Here is a 13,757-nt window from a genome sequence, read left to right on the forward strand (position 1 = left end):
CCGGCTCCGGGTTTAGGACCGACTTAGTGAAGGATGTTTTTGTGTTTCTCTTTTCAGGCTGGATGGAAAGAAAACCACGCCACGTTTATGAACGAACTGAAAAACCTTCAAGCCGAAGGACTTACGACCCTTGGCCAATCCCTAAGGACAGCCTTTGATTTATTAAATTTAAATAGATTAGTAACTGGCATAGACAACTATGGGCAGGTAGGTTGAATATTAAGGGGAAGGTGGGGTGGAAACCAGTGAACTTTCTCTTTCAGAAAAGACCCCCCCCCCCAAAACAAGCTTGAACTAAACCTTCTTAACCTGAAACGAAACGAAGTAGTCGGAAGCTACTACCGGCCTGTTTCAGTTTAAAACGAACAGCATATCAAGATAAACTTGGGGGACTTGATGACTTTATGCATTTCCTTAGTTTTCTTAAAATGCCATTCATAATATGAAATCAGACTCTAGAGTGGTTTAACACAAGGTACAGACGGTCACCACTTTTGAACCCTGTATCGACTTCATCTCTGAAGTATTCTGCTGGGGCCGGATCAGTCAAATCTCCTCATGCTTTAGTGCTGTCTACGCTTGTCAAAGCATGCGATTGTTTGAAAAGCACTGAAATCCAGGAACAAGTTTCAGAATAATAATAGTGGTCTCTGCTAAGTGCTTACTATGTGCCAAGCACGGTACTAAGCGCTGGGGTCGATACAAGCTAATCCAGTTGGACACGGCCCCTGTTTCGCATGGAGCTTACCGTCTGAATAGACGGGAGAGAACAGGTATTGAATCCCCATTTTACAGATGAGGGAACTCGAGGCAGAGGTGGTCTCACAGCAGGCAGATGGCAGAGCTGGGATTTGAACCCAGGTCCTCTAACTCCCAGCCCCGTGCTCTTTCCACTAGGCCACACTGCTGGATTTGTAATTCCATCTTGAGTTCATCTAGGATCTTTCTAAGAACCGGAAATGCTTAAACACAAAGTATTTCATTTTATCTTCACAACACCCTAAGAAGTAGGGATGGGTAGGCAAAAATTTTTTGAAAAAGGTGACAGAGACCTCACTTCGTTTCTTGCACTAGCAGAGTTTCAGCCACTTTATGCTACTGCTGTGAAAGGCAAGAAAAGTTTTCCCTCCTTCCCCAGGCAGTAACTTTACACAGTTGGCTCGTACATAGACTAGCTTGGCCTTCCTTTTTGAGGTGTCTGATTTTTGCCTATCGGTACAGGTGGAATCCTGACTTAGTTGAACTAAAATCTCAGCTGCAGGAAACCAAAGCCTTTCCTCTTGCTTAAGGAGTTTGTTTCTCTTTTTCCAACCCCTTGGGGAGAGGGGTCCTCTGGAAGTTATGAAGAGCCCTGCACTAGTCCCCAAGTCCCTGAACTGCAGCTGCTGCTCATCTGATCGAGGATCAGACAAGACTACTCTTGGAGCCTGTCAACAACGTTTTTAAATCAGCAGGATGGGTCGCTATGGTGGAATGCAAGGTGCTCCGTAAATCATTCCATGAGGCCGCTGGTGCAAGAAGTTTAAAAAAAAAAAATCAAACAAATGAACCCCTTAGTACCTTTTTCTTATAAGGAATTGCAAAGCACTACCACAGGGTAGACTTGTTTAGTTTTGGCATATCTTTCCTCCTACCTCTTGACCTTCCAGAGCTATAATTTCCACTTACTCCTCCTTCCCCCAAACCCTCACACACTTTTCATTTACAAGAAACCGAATGTAACACCCTGATCCTTTTGTTAGACAAGTAGGCGTATACAAGTACAACTCTCGAGGGATAGGCATACCGCTTTGAAGAGCTCACTGTTCTTACAGAGAAAATGCGGCCTGTGTTTCCTCTGCAAGGCAGCCTGTCTGTCGCTGGTAGAATAGTCCACTCTACCTCGTCTTGGTTAACAGGTGTGATATGTCATCAGTTCTCCTGTAATGCAGGGATTAAGTGCTTGAATCAATCAGTGGTACTTTTTCAGCACCCACCGTGTGCAGAGCACTGTACCAAGTGTTTGGGAGAGTGCAGTAGAGTTGGTAGACACATTCCCTGCCCTCAAGGAGCTTACAGACTAGAGGACATCACGTGACAGAACGCAAGCCTTGACTGGTTCTGCGCATCAGTGCCATCGGCTTCTCCCTACACCACATGGCATTTGATCCAGACAGGCGTGGAGGGATGGAAGAGCATTCTCTAACTCCTGAATTGCATTCATAACAATAACAACTGTACTTCTTAAAGCGCTTACTATGTGCCAAGCACTGTTCTAAGCAGTGGGGTAGATAGAAGTTAATCGGGTTGGACACAGTCCCTGTCCCATGTGGGGCTCACACTCTTAATCCCCATTTTACAGGTAGGGGACTGAGGCACAGACAAGTTATGTGACTTGCCCAAGGTCACACAGCAGGCATGTCAATCCAGGCAGGCACGTATGGTTGGAAGAGCATTCTCTAATTCCTGAATCGTGTTCTATCCACAATGCATAGCGAAAACACGTTACAGGGTAACTGACTGTTCGCAATCCAAAAGCTGGGGACTCTTCATCATAGCCGTTCTTTTTTCCTACAGCCACACTGGTCTGCACGCCAACACAAGCACCCACAAGTGTCTGTCTTCTCCCCTCCGCCCCCTTCCCTCCTTTTTTTGGTAACTTTAATTTAGCCTCACTTCATCTGTTAATGTGAGTTTGCCCTGACCGTTAGGGATATGGGGGCTTTTCCCTAATACTAAATTGTCCAAAGGTTCATGGCCCAAGGTCTGATCCAAGTGTGTTGAAGTTAGAATGTTAAAAAGTTAGAACATTTTTACTTAATAGCAGGCTGGCAATTTGAGAGTGGGAAATGCTTAGAGTATTCGAATATTAGAGCTCTGGTTTGGTCTTCCAATTTCTTTCCTCTATTTTCCCTCATACAAATAGAGTGATCAGGGCACAGAGGGATTTGACTTGTTAGTAAGAGCTGTTTTATAGTCCCAGCTGCTACTGTTCTCAACATGACACTAAATTTGGATCCCTTTTAGACCAGAGCTGTGGCCTGTCTCCCAGGATCATCCTAATGATAATGATAGTATTCGCTAAGCACTATGTGCCCAACACTGTGTTGAACACAAAATAATCACATGAGACAGAGCCTCTGTCCCACATCTAGCTCATTGAGGAAGGAAGAACTGGTGTTTTATCCCCATTCTTTAGATGAAGAAACAGGCACAGAGAAGTTTAGTGATTTGCCTGCGGTCACATAGCAGGCAAGTGTTGAACCCAGGTCTCCTGACTCTTGGTACCGTACCTCTTCCACTAGGCCATCCTGTCACTCATCAGGTGAATTAGGTGTCGGTTGTGGGGGATGGATATGTTGGTGTCTTTCTGTCTTTTTCCTTTTTTTTTTTTTTGGTAAAGATAAAGTTAAATTTCAGGCATTTGGAATCTAGAAAATCCCTGAGAAGCAACTGAACAAAAAAGTGGAAACCTGCAGCTCCCCTGATTCTTTTCAGTCACACACCTTTCCCCTTCTTTCCCTGGGTGTGATCCAGAACATCCAGGGTGTCCAGGGTGCTGAGTAGAAGCAAATCTGCAAGTAATGAACTGTTGCGGCCCCTTAGGTTGATAATCTAGGTAGAAGGTCTTTCGCCGACGTGCTCCTGTTGTGCTTAGTTGACTACATCGGTGGAAGGATCCTAAATGTTTGCCTTGCTTTACGCTAAATGGCATTTGAGCATGAGGAAACTTGCCTAATGCCAGGTATCCCAACGAATAATACGGTAAAATACTGCAGTAAAGGAAAGCTGCCTTTTTAAATAGTGTTGAATTTAAGAAAACACTTTCCCAGACTATGAGGTCACAGAGTTCTAAATTCTAATTTAGATTTTCAAGATGAAATGAGTATTCTTTTTCCCCCTCATTGGCTAAATTTCATGGATCTTATATTTAAATATGTTCTTTACTCCCACGATTCATGTTTGAGGGAGGATGATCTTGGGGGAATCCCTTTAGACCTCTTTTTAAACAGTGGAAGAACCTCAGGGATTTGCAACCCTAGGAACAATGAGCTGGAAAGAGATGTGAGGGGTTCCATTAGGTTAGACTGGGAAAGAGTAATGGCGAGTTAGTCCGGATTAAGCAGTTTGACTCTGAAGCATTGACTTGATTTTTAAAGTTTTGCATCTGTAACTGGCAGGCATCCAAAGTTAGAGTTTATTTGCTAGTTTGTATGTGCTGGGAGGCCCTAAATGTATGTCATCAATTTGAGCCCTTATTATGTGCAGAGCACTGTACCGAGTAGTTGGGAGAGTACAGTGTGCATATATAGGCCCTTGCACATTTCTGTTGCCTCTACTAGTTCGTTCTAATTGAAAGCGACCAGCTGCAAGACGACTTCACCTATTGTGTGTGATCTAATTAGCAAAGTCATTCCACTGAAATAATGTCTTTTGAATTGGGCTAGAGAGAAAAATAGCAAAATTTCCAGGTGAGTAACAAGGCTGAATGGTCAGTCCTAACAAAGGGAAAATAGCCGATAAATGTTTCGTGTACTACTTGAACAAAATAATGCCTGTTTTCATTTAGCCCCGCTGTCCACCCCAGCCTGTTGTGGAGTACCTTTAAGGGCTCGGTCAAAATTACATGATGCACTCTTCTCATTTCATATCCTATTCTTATATTTGTGCAAGAACCTTTAGTTTGGTATCGGTGTCTCTTGACTGATTCTATTAATACCAAAACTGAAAATGTAGGTGGTCACCTCTTTTAGAGTAATGAATCTAAACCTCATGTGCACATGTAAGAACCCTAAAATTAGGATTTAAGATCTGTAGAGTACTTAAGATAAATCCTGTTTTTCTGCTTCTTTCATGATTTTGTTTTCCTTAGCACAGCTTTTCAGTATTCCTTTTTCTAAAAAAAAAAAAAAAAAGTCCGTGGCATTACACCTCTCTTCCTTAACCAAGGTTGCTTTATCTGACTTCACTAGTTTGCAAGCTTATTTCATCCTCTTGGTGCTCACATATCATGTAAACTCTACAAACTAACCATTGGTCCTATTACGCTATCATACACTCCCCAGCTCTTAGGACAGTGCTCTGCGTACAGTTAGCTCTCAAGAAATTGATCGCCCTAAACCGACAAACGCCTGTCGACTCTTAACCTGCTTATGTTTAATCCAGAAATTTTTAGAGCTCAAAACTAAATTTCCCATGATCCTTGAATTGAAACAAAAATAATTGAAATGCCAGCTGGGATTCTAGTTCATAAAAATCTTTCACATGGTATGAGTGTGAAAATGAGCAATCCAAGCTTCACAAATAATCAAAAATGTTCTCTCTAAATATCACATTTTTTGAGAAAATGTAGCGAGTAGTCTTATTCTCATGACTGGAACAAACCAAAATTAAATAGATGGGTTCCTTGCTGGATTAAACTTCTCGAGTAATTTGGACCAGGACCAAATGAAAGGATGTGAAGGGATAATTACTTTATTTGAAAATATTATACTCTCTCTCTTTTCATGCAAGAAACCTGTCTTTAAGTTTAGTGATAATGCCTGATGTAGGGAGCACTATATGGTTATTCAGAACAATTTAGCCAGTTCGCACTTTGTTTTGCTCTTGTTATTACCTGCTATTCAGAGACTGTTACTTTTAATAATATAATTATGGTATTTGCTCATTCAGTACTGAAACTTAGGTAGGATTGTCAACCAAGATGTTAAGAACAGTAGTTGATACTTCTATGGCACGGGAACCTATCCAAGAGAAGTTCGTTTGAGCAGTTGAACATTCTGGAACAAATGTAAAGAATATAGGTGAATCAGTCTTTCCATTTTAAGGTTCTCAGAGGTATGAAGTGCCCCTAATAATAATTTTCACTAATCACTAATAGGGGGAGTCTCTTTTTTATTCTTAAATGCAGTCTTGGTGTGTATTTTGCCCAAGTATAACTTCTTTCCATTTAAATATTTGCTTGCTCTATGAAGAGAAGGGCTTCCGGATTGCATGGAACTAGGCACCCCACCGGTTTACAGAGAATTTGCTTGTGGTGACACTGGTGGATCCAAAGTGGACTTTAATTTTAGGTTTATTACTAATAATTATAAATGGCAAGTTTGGCAAGTTAACCTGGGCAGATTTCTGTCCCAAGTATTTAGATGTATATTTAAATCTCTTTAGCTGTAGAACAGCACATTTTCCACAAAGTGGATACTAAGTTTCATTGTAAAAGCTCTTTAAACCACCATCAACTTGGCGACATGATAAAGCTTAGGTCACAGTGAATATGAAATTGGATTTGTTTTTTCTGTTGGGGTCTTATTCCAAGAGTTCTGAGTTGCATGGTAAGAAATATTTTATGCAAGTTCTCTAAATTAATTTTATATATACTACCTATTTTCCTGGGGGGTAGTTTAGCAAGTGCTTAAATTTTTGGTGGATTTCAAGAGACTAAAATTAAAATCCAAAGCCAAGAACCATTAGCGTATTTGTCTGGGGAATCATTGCTATCCCCTGAGAATGAGTCCAAGAAGGAAAATGCAAAAATAATGGCCTCTGATCCTCAGTTAAGGGATCTTAATTGCTACATTGTCTTTCTTATCATTACATATGAGTAATGAGACACCAAAAAAAATTACAGCTGAAAAGACGAAGCCCAAATAACTAACCTCAGTATTGCAAACTTGAAGTACTGAATGTGAAGGGTATCTAGACATATATTTAAAGTGATTTGAGGTCAGAATTGTTGCAAGACCTGGCTAAAAGCATTTTTGCTCTATGAATTTTCTATTACATTTTTAACTGGGGATTCTTGTAAAGAAGTTGGTTGCAGTGTGTCTTATAAAATGATATTTTGCTTTCAAAATCATGCTGGTTATTATCCAGATTTATCATTTGCATTGAATTACCTTCATTTTTTTTTTTTTGATTGATCAGTGCCCAGATATTTCTTGCTGCCCCATTCTTCTCCAGATATATTTTTAGTAGCTGTTTCCACGTGTAAAGTACATTTTTGTTCAGCCTGGTTATTGGTGTATTTAAAATAAAGCCTGACTAAAAACTCAGATTGGGGTTCTGCATCTCTGGACAATTTTTTGTTGTTGGTCTTATCACCAATAATGCCTCTAAGAGAAACACCTTTTAATGTTTAAGTTTTTTTTTTAATTTTTATTTTTGTGCAAACAGCCCACAGTGTTAACACATAAGCTCTCATAAATGGAAGACAAAACTTGTTAAATTGGGTGTGCATTCAAATTTTGTTAAACAGTACAGGTAATCATTGGGAAACTTGAGTACATAAATAAGATGCACCCCCTATTTCTAACAACTGCTCATTGATTTATTTAAAAGAGTTGATGTATTCATAATATTTTAGAGAAGAAGCTTGGTCTAGTGGAAAAACACGGGCCTGGGAGTCAGAGGATCTGGGTTATAATTATGGCTCCACCACTTGTCTGCTGTGTGAGCTTGGGCAAGTCTCTTAGCTTCTCTGTGCCTCAGTTACCTCATGTATAAAAATGGGGATTAAAGTGTGAGCTCCATGTGGGATGTGGGCTGTGTCCAACCTGATTAACTTATTTCTACCCCAGCACTTAGTACAGTACCTGATATATAGTAAGTGCTTAACAAATGCCAAAAAGGGATCAATTGTTCGTTATATTTTTAAAATATATTTTTAAAGTTGTGATAACATTTTATATTTAAATAATGTAGACTAACTTCAGGTAAGGGGTTTTGCCCTTCTGGTTAAAATGACTTTTCTTGGGAAATGTGGACATGGTTGGCACCATTTCCTGTTGTTGTTTTTGTTCATGACTAGCCTTCAGGTACTTTAGCATGATGTTGTAAATGGGAGTATTTTTCTATTTTTAAAGTTCTTTGCTTCTGTCAGTTAATTCTCCAGTGAGAAAGTTGTTAAAATTGAAGATTCTGAGGCAGTGGGTAAATTCTGTTGCTGAAAGACATATTAAATTAGAAAAAGTTGGGATTGTACTTCAACAGGCCTAGACATTGCATTCCCCTCCTGTCGTATTTCATGTTTCTTAAATCCCCTTTCTGTTATGTTTTGCTAAAAGTAAGGTGATATTAAGAATGTTACTGCAGTCCTTAAAATGTTGGGATTAGAGGTCAGGAAATTCACTTTTTTTCATTTTTCTACTGTAAAAAGACAAAACAACCAAAACGGGGGGAAGGAGTCCCATTTTTCCTCCAACCCTCCACTCCCAGACAGGGGTTAAGGGATCTACTTAACATTTTAAAATGAAAGGTAATGGGTAACTTTGCAGCAAATATTCCAGGAGAAAATTTGGAAATTCTCAAGTCGTCTTTCCTTGTCAGAGATATTTTCTTTACAAATTTCATTTCTCATAAATGACTGTCATCTTAACTATAATGTTATTTTGAACCTTTGAAGGTAGGAAGTTGAGCGTTCTGTGAAGCAACGAAAGAAAAAGAAAAAAAGCCTCTGAAACCTCTACTATACCGGCCACAGTAGGGTGTTGGAGCCCCACACGGAAGTATACATCTAGAACAGAATCTCTTGTCACAGTAATATCCTTCATCAAGATCTTTGACCCAAATAGGAAGAAGTTAGATGGCTTCTTCTGCCTCAGAAGGTTGCATAACAGTTATTATATCAAGTTCATGAGTTTCAGCCAAATTGATTGCTGCTACGACATCTAGCGTGTACTCCATTCCCTTTTCAGAAACGTTTATTAACACCGGATACATGTAACAGTACAGGATATTTAGGGATCAGTGCAAGAGTTTGAAAGCTCAGTAAGATAATTTGGGGGCAAGTCAATGTCTATTATTACTTTTTTTTTTTTAAATGGTATTAGTTAAGTGTTTACTATGTGCCAGGCACTAAACTAAGAGCTGGGATAGATAAAAGGAAATCAGGCTCGATGCAGTCCATTTTGCACAAGGGGCTCACAGTATTATTCCCCATTTTACAGATGAGGTAACTGAAATACAGAGAAGTAGCATGCCCAAATGAAACAGTAGACAAAGGGCAGAGCTGTGATTAGAACTCAAGTCCGACTGACTCCCAGGCCCCTACTCTAGGCCATACTGCTTCTCCAGGCTTCTTTTTTATTTCTTTTAAAGTAAATCACGTGTGTATTGACACACTCTCTCTCTCTCTCTCTCTCTCTCTCTCTCTCCCTCTCTCCCTCCCTCCCTCCCTCCCCTCCCTCCCTCCCCTCCCTCTCTCTCACACACACACACACGCACACACACTTAGAGTAAGCTTGCTTTTCAGGTGGAAAGAATAATACCCTCAGCACAAAATGCCAAGATGCTTTAATTTCAATAACTTGTCTTAATACCATGCTCAGAGGTAATCACATTTTTTATATGAAAAATAGCTCTTAAAGTTAAAATAGTTTATTCCTAAAATGATCCTTTAGTTTAATTGCATTTTTATTTTGGAGTCCTTTCATATGCATAGTCCACTTACCTTCTTGAAAATGGCATTTATAGTCTTCAAGTTGTCTTAAATTTCCACTAATTCATTTTTCTCAAATGTCTACATGAGACATTTGCTCTCTTCAGAGTCTTGAATCACTGAAATGAAAGTAATAGTGCGTATCTGAGGAAACTGTTTTGTGGAGATGTAGGTAAAATATAACTAATGAATAACTGAGTAGTCTTACAAGTTTTTAATATTATCAAGTGGGAAAAACTGGGCTTAGCCATGAAGTGTCATAAAAGTTCTGATTTTAGCCACTAGGAAGCATTAGTAAGACTGTCCAAATTGAAATCTGTCGTCCAACACTACCAAACCACCCAAACAACAAAAGAATGGCTTGTGTGTTTGGACTATCTCAAGATGAGGTTATTTGAGAAAAAGTCACACCCGTTTTATTTCTGTGCCGAGATTCTGTCTCAAGTTAGACTCAGAGTGCAAGTTTTCTAGGATCGTTGGTATAAATTTATGCTAGAAAAGGGACAGTAAGTGCATATACAATAAAAAGATATGTTTTGCATTTGCATCATTTTAGGCAATACACAAATTTTAAACAATGTTGAGCAGAAGTGTAATTTGGAATGGAAAAGCGGAATGCCTAAAACCAACTAGGGGTGGTTGTGGGGTTCCGTAAGTGAGTCCTACTGATTTTGATCTAGACCATCAGCCTCTTTTACCAAGAACTACAGTTACCATCTAAAAGCATGGTCAAGACAAGTTCTTTGGTGACCAGAGTTCATCATCTGTGGGACTCCTTGACTAGCCTTGGTCTACCTCATTACAAAGGTAAGGCTGCTGGGGTGGGAGGGAATGGACCAGGGACGGGGGAAGACGTGTGCGCGCGCACTTGCAAGAGAGATTTCTGAAGATGGCATCAGTGTTGAAGATTAGGCTATGGTAGAAGGTGGTGTGATAGGTTTGTTTTTTTGGCTTTTTTTTTTTAGTTTTTTTGGGAAATGACTTTCAACTTGGGAGTATCTTCTAAAACTTGCTGTGCCTGCAGAATATCTAAACAAAATTGTTCTGGGGTCTTCTAAACACCAGTTTTGCTAAATTTTATATTTTGTAAAGAAAAGCAAGCATCTGTTTCCCCTATTAGTCCAAGAGGGATGTAAAACAGTGTCATTTTAGGCCAGATCAAATTGAAATATTTGCTATAACCCCTTTAGTGTGGTTCGTAGTCAAAATTGTGCTTGAGACCACACACTAAATTTTTTTTCTTAGTTTGATCCTTTTAATTAACTTGTTCCACACTTTCCATTACAAGATTCCCCCCATATTTGTAATCCATATGCAGATTTTCTTGTGAAAACTATTGGGCACTTTTCCAGGAAGTGTATTGTTAATATTTAGGAGAAGAAAATTCTCTAAGTTTTTTTAAAAATCCACCTAATTAACCATCCACTTTTGGTGGTATTTCTAATCCTCTAAAATAAGATGAGATTTCAGTTCTGATGATGATGAGGTTTCCCGACAGAAGCTATGGATGAACCATTGTCCTCGGGCTTCAAGACCAAAAATTTGCCCTGAGGATTTGATTATAGTTGTAGTGGCTCTCTCTGTACCACTTATAGTCTTGTCAATTCTAGAAACTAGTAGAAATGGTGTTGATTTGGTGGTGATATTTAGTCAATAACATTTGTATCTTCTTTACTGTGAAGTAACACACCAGGTCTTTAAACATTGGTACTTGATTTGTTTCCTCTTTTTAAGATGTGGGTATTTTTTCCCTGCTATAATTCCTAATTTCTCAATGAGTTGTGTGTTTTTTTTGACTTATTAATGGCACTTTCAATACCCCTCACTTTCGAATTTGCTTCCAGACTAAATTTCATGAATGTGTTTTACATTATTGGTAATGTTCATGAATTAACATCATTTAAGGGCACTTTATCCCACTGTCTACCCCAAATTGTCATTTGAATAATAGAAATTATGACCTTGGCAATATAAAGCTGTTGGATTTGAATTAATCCTCCTATATTTTCCCTCTTATGACTTATTTAAAAGCAGTAAAAGTCCTCAGGTACTTATTAGGAAGAAGATTGTTTTTCTAAATCATAAAATTATGTAGCTCAAATATTTCTTTTTCTTAGTTTAGGGCCCTAGTTAGTTTTTATTTTTTAGAATTTAGGAAAACCATATTAAACAGAATGAATACTAACTATTCAAATTACAAGTGCTAAATAGAATTGTAACAGCACAAAAAGAAAAACTATGGATTTGAGCATACTGTATTTATCAGAATGTCTTCACCCTCACTGAAAAATAAGCTGATTACTGTCTAAATGAGTTTCTCTACTTGTGGACAGGAAACTTGTCTGCCAACTCTGTTGTACTCTACTCTCCCAAGTGCTTACTACAGTTCTCTGCACACAGGAGACATTCAGTAAATACCATTGATTGATCAGAAGTGATTTTCAGTTCTATCGTAGGCTTAATTGCAAAGTATTTTATAGCTGTTTCTGAAGTGTGAATGAAACTTCCACTTAAAGACTGCAAGATTTTACTGTCTTTGGAATTCTATTTTTAAAAATAGATTGATCAGTGAAATGAGATTGTGAATCCTTACATGGCAATTATATTTGAAGTTTTTCTTCGGCACACCCTGTAATTCAAGTGACACCTGTTTTGGAGAGGTGACAAGTGAGAATGCAGATTCTGAGAAAGGTGGCTTAATTCAAATAACTACTTTTGGGGAATGGTCTCTGTATTCAATGGAAAATTTGGGAAAGATTACTTTCTTTTCTCCACCCTACAAACCCTGAGGCATAATGCTGAGGCACAGATGTAATTAATGATTTAAATTGTGCCTGAATCTAGCATTCTGCTTGCCTGCGTTTTTGATGGGATCAGGCCTGTTGCCAGGAATAAACCCCAGTCAAAACTACCAGTGCACACTACTAAAAACAGTACTATGAACAAAAACAGCAGGAAGCAATTTTGCCACCATCTAAACCATTACTAGGAGATCAGGGATGAGGAGGACTCTCATTTAACTCAAGTGGAGAAAGTTCCAATTTTGTGGCTGCTGAACACAGTAGTAGTTGCTCTTCGAGGGGGGAGGTGGGTGGTAAATCAGTGGGTTTCACTTCAATTAGAAGATGTAGAACAGTAAAACTGTTAAGTTGGAGGGCACTGTGTATCTCTACTTGAGCTGATCATTAGTATTTAGCTGAAGCTCTGTCTTGAATTCCTGGGCTTCCACTTCCTGCTTACCATTTTGTGAGTGGCATTCCCATGCGTTCCTCTGGGCAGGATTTTAGCCAATAATATTACAACTCTGTGTTGGTTTCAGCATTATTTTCACAGCAACCTATTTGTCGTAAATTATGTATTTGCATTACTGCCAGGATTGAACGTGTAAGCTTCTTCTGTACTAACCACCAATCCACTGTGTTAGTGTCTCAAATCATTCGTTTTTGACCAAACTTTGTGGTTACTCTCCTCTAGGAGCGCCTGTATACAGGTAAATCCTTGTGACAAGTCTCTATAATAGCTAAGTACTCAAAATTTCCACTGATCATCCCATGGACAAAATGGACAAATTTTCTTTGCTTTGCCTCATTTTTTTTTTAAATATGGCATGTGTTAAGCACTTACTGTGTGTCAAGCACTCTTCTAAGCACTGGGGTAGATTCAAGTTAATGAGGTAGGAGACAGTCCCTGTCGGACTTGGAGCTCGCTCTGGGTCTTACTTGCCATACTGAGGTTTCGTTCCCATTGTGGCTGCAGCCTTCCTATCAAGAAGCGTGATGGCTTGTTTTAGGCAAAGCAGATTTTGACTCAATTTCAATCTTTTTTTGAGGTTAAGTGGATTTTTGGATTCAGAGTTTTTAGATGTGACTTACACTTTCCTGGGAAATCTACCATTGATATTTCAAGGAGAACATAAAATGTCAGAAAAGATCCTCTTCGTTTTTACCTTTTGCTTTTTGGATTAAACTAATTCCCGTCACAGTAGCTAGCTATTTATAAAGTAGTTTGTCCTGGTGAATGTCTAGAAAACATTTCTACTTTCTCCCTCCTCCTTTTTTTGTGTGTTTATTTTATCTTCAGGATGAATCTTATCCTATGGGTTGATACTATAAAAGGGAAGTTTACTGAATACTTTTAATCTTTCCCTGACTCAGCTTCTAGAGCTTACTCTGTATCATGCATACATGTGCAAGGACTATTCATATAACTGTTGATTATCCAGGGAGTGATCATTTATTTTTTAGACATTACCCTTGTATCCTGTTCCTGATTTCTATGACCACTTTTCCACCTTATTCCCTAGGAGATTCCCTGAAGTGTAAGCATAGGAAGAAAATATGTG

General features: G+C 38.9%; 1 protein-coding gene across 1 annotated transcript in view; it reads left to right on the forward strand.

Moving 5' to 3' along the window:
• INTS6 (integrator complex subunit 6) overlaps window positions 1-13,757 on the forward strand; it is a 55,788-nt gene that overhangs the window by 1,797 nt on the left and 40,234 nt on the right. The window contains exon 3 of the mRNA XM_029048444.2: window positions 58-207. Coding sequence (XP_028904277.1) covers window positions 58-207 — 150 coding nt within the window. The remainder of the gene's footprint in view (window positions 1-57; window positions 208-13,757) is intronic.

This window comes from Ornithorhynchus anatinus, chromosome 20 (genome assembly GCF_004115215.2).
Source record: "Ornithorhynchus anatinus isolate Pmale09 chromosome 20, mOrnAna1.pri.v4, whole genome shotgun sequence".
Taxonomy (NCBI): Eukaryota; Metazoa; Chordata; class Mammalia; order Monotremata; family Ornithorhynchidae; genus Ornithorhynchus; species Ornithorhynchus anatinus.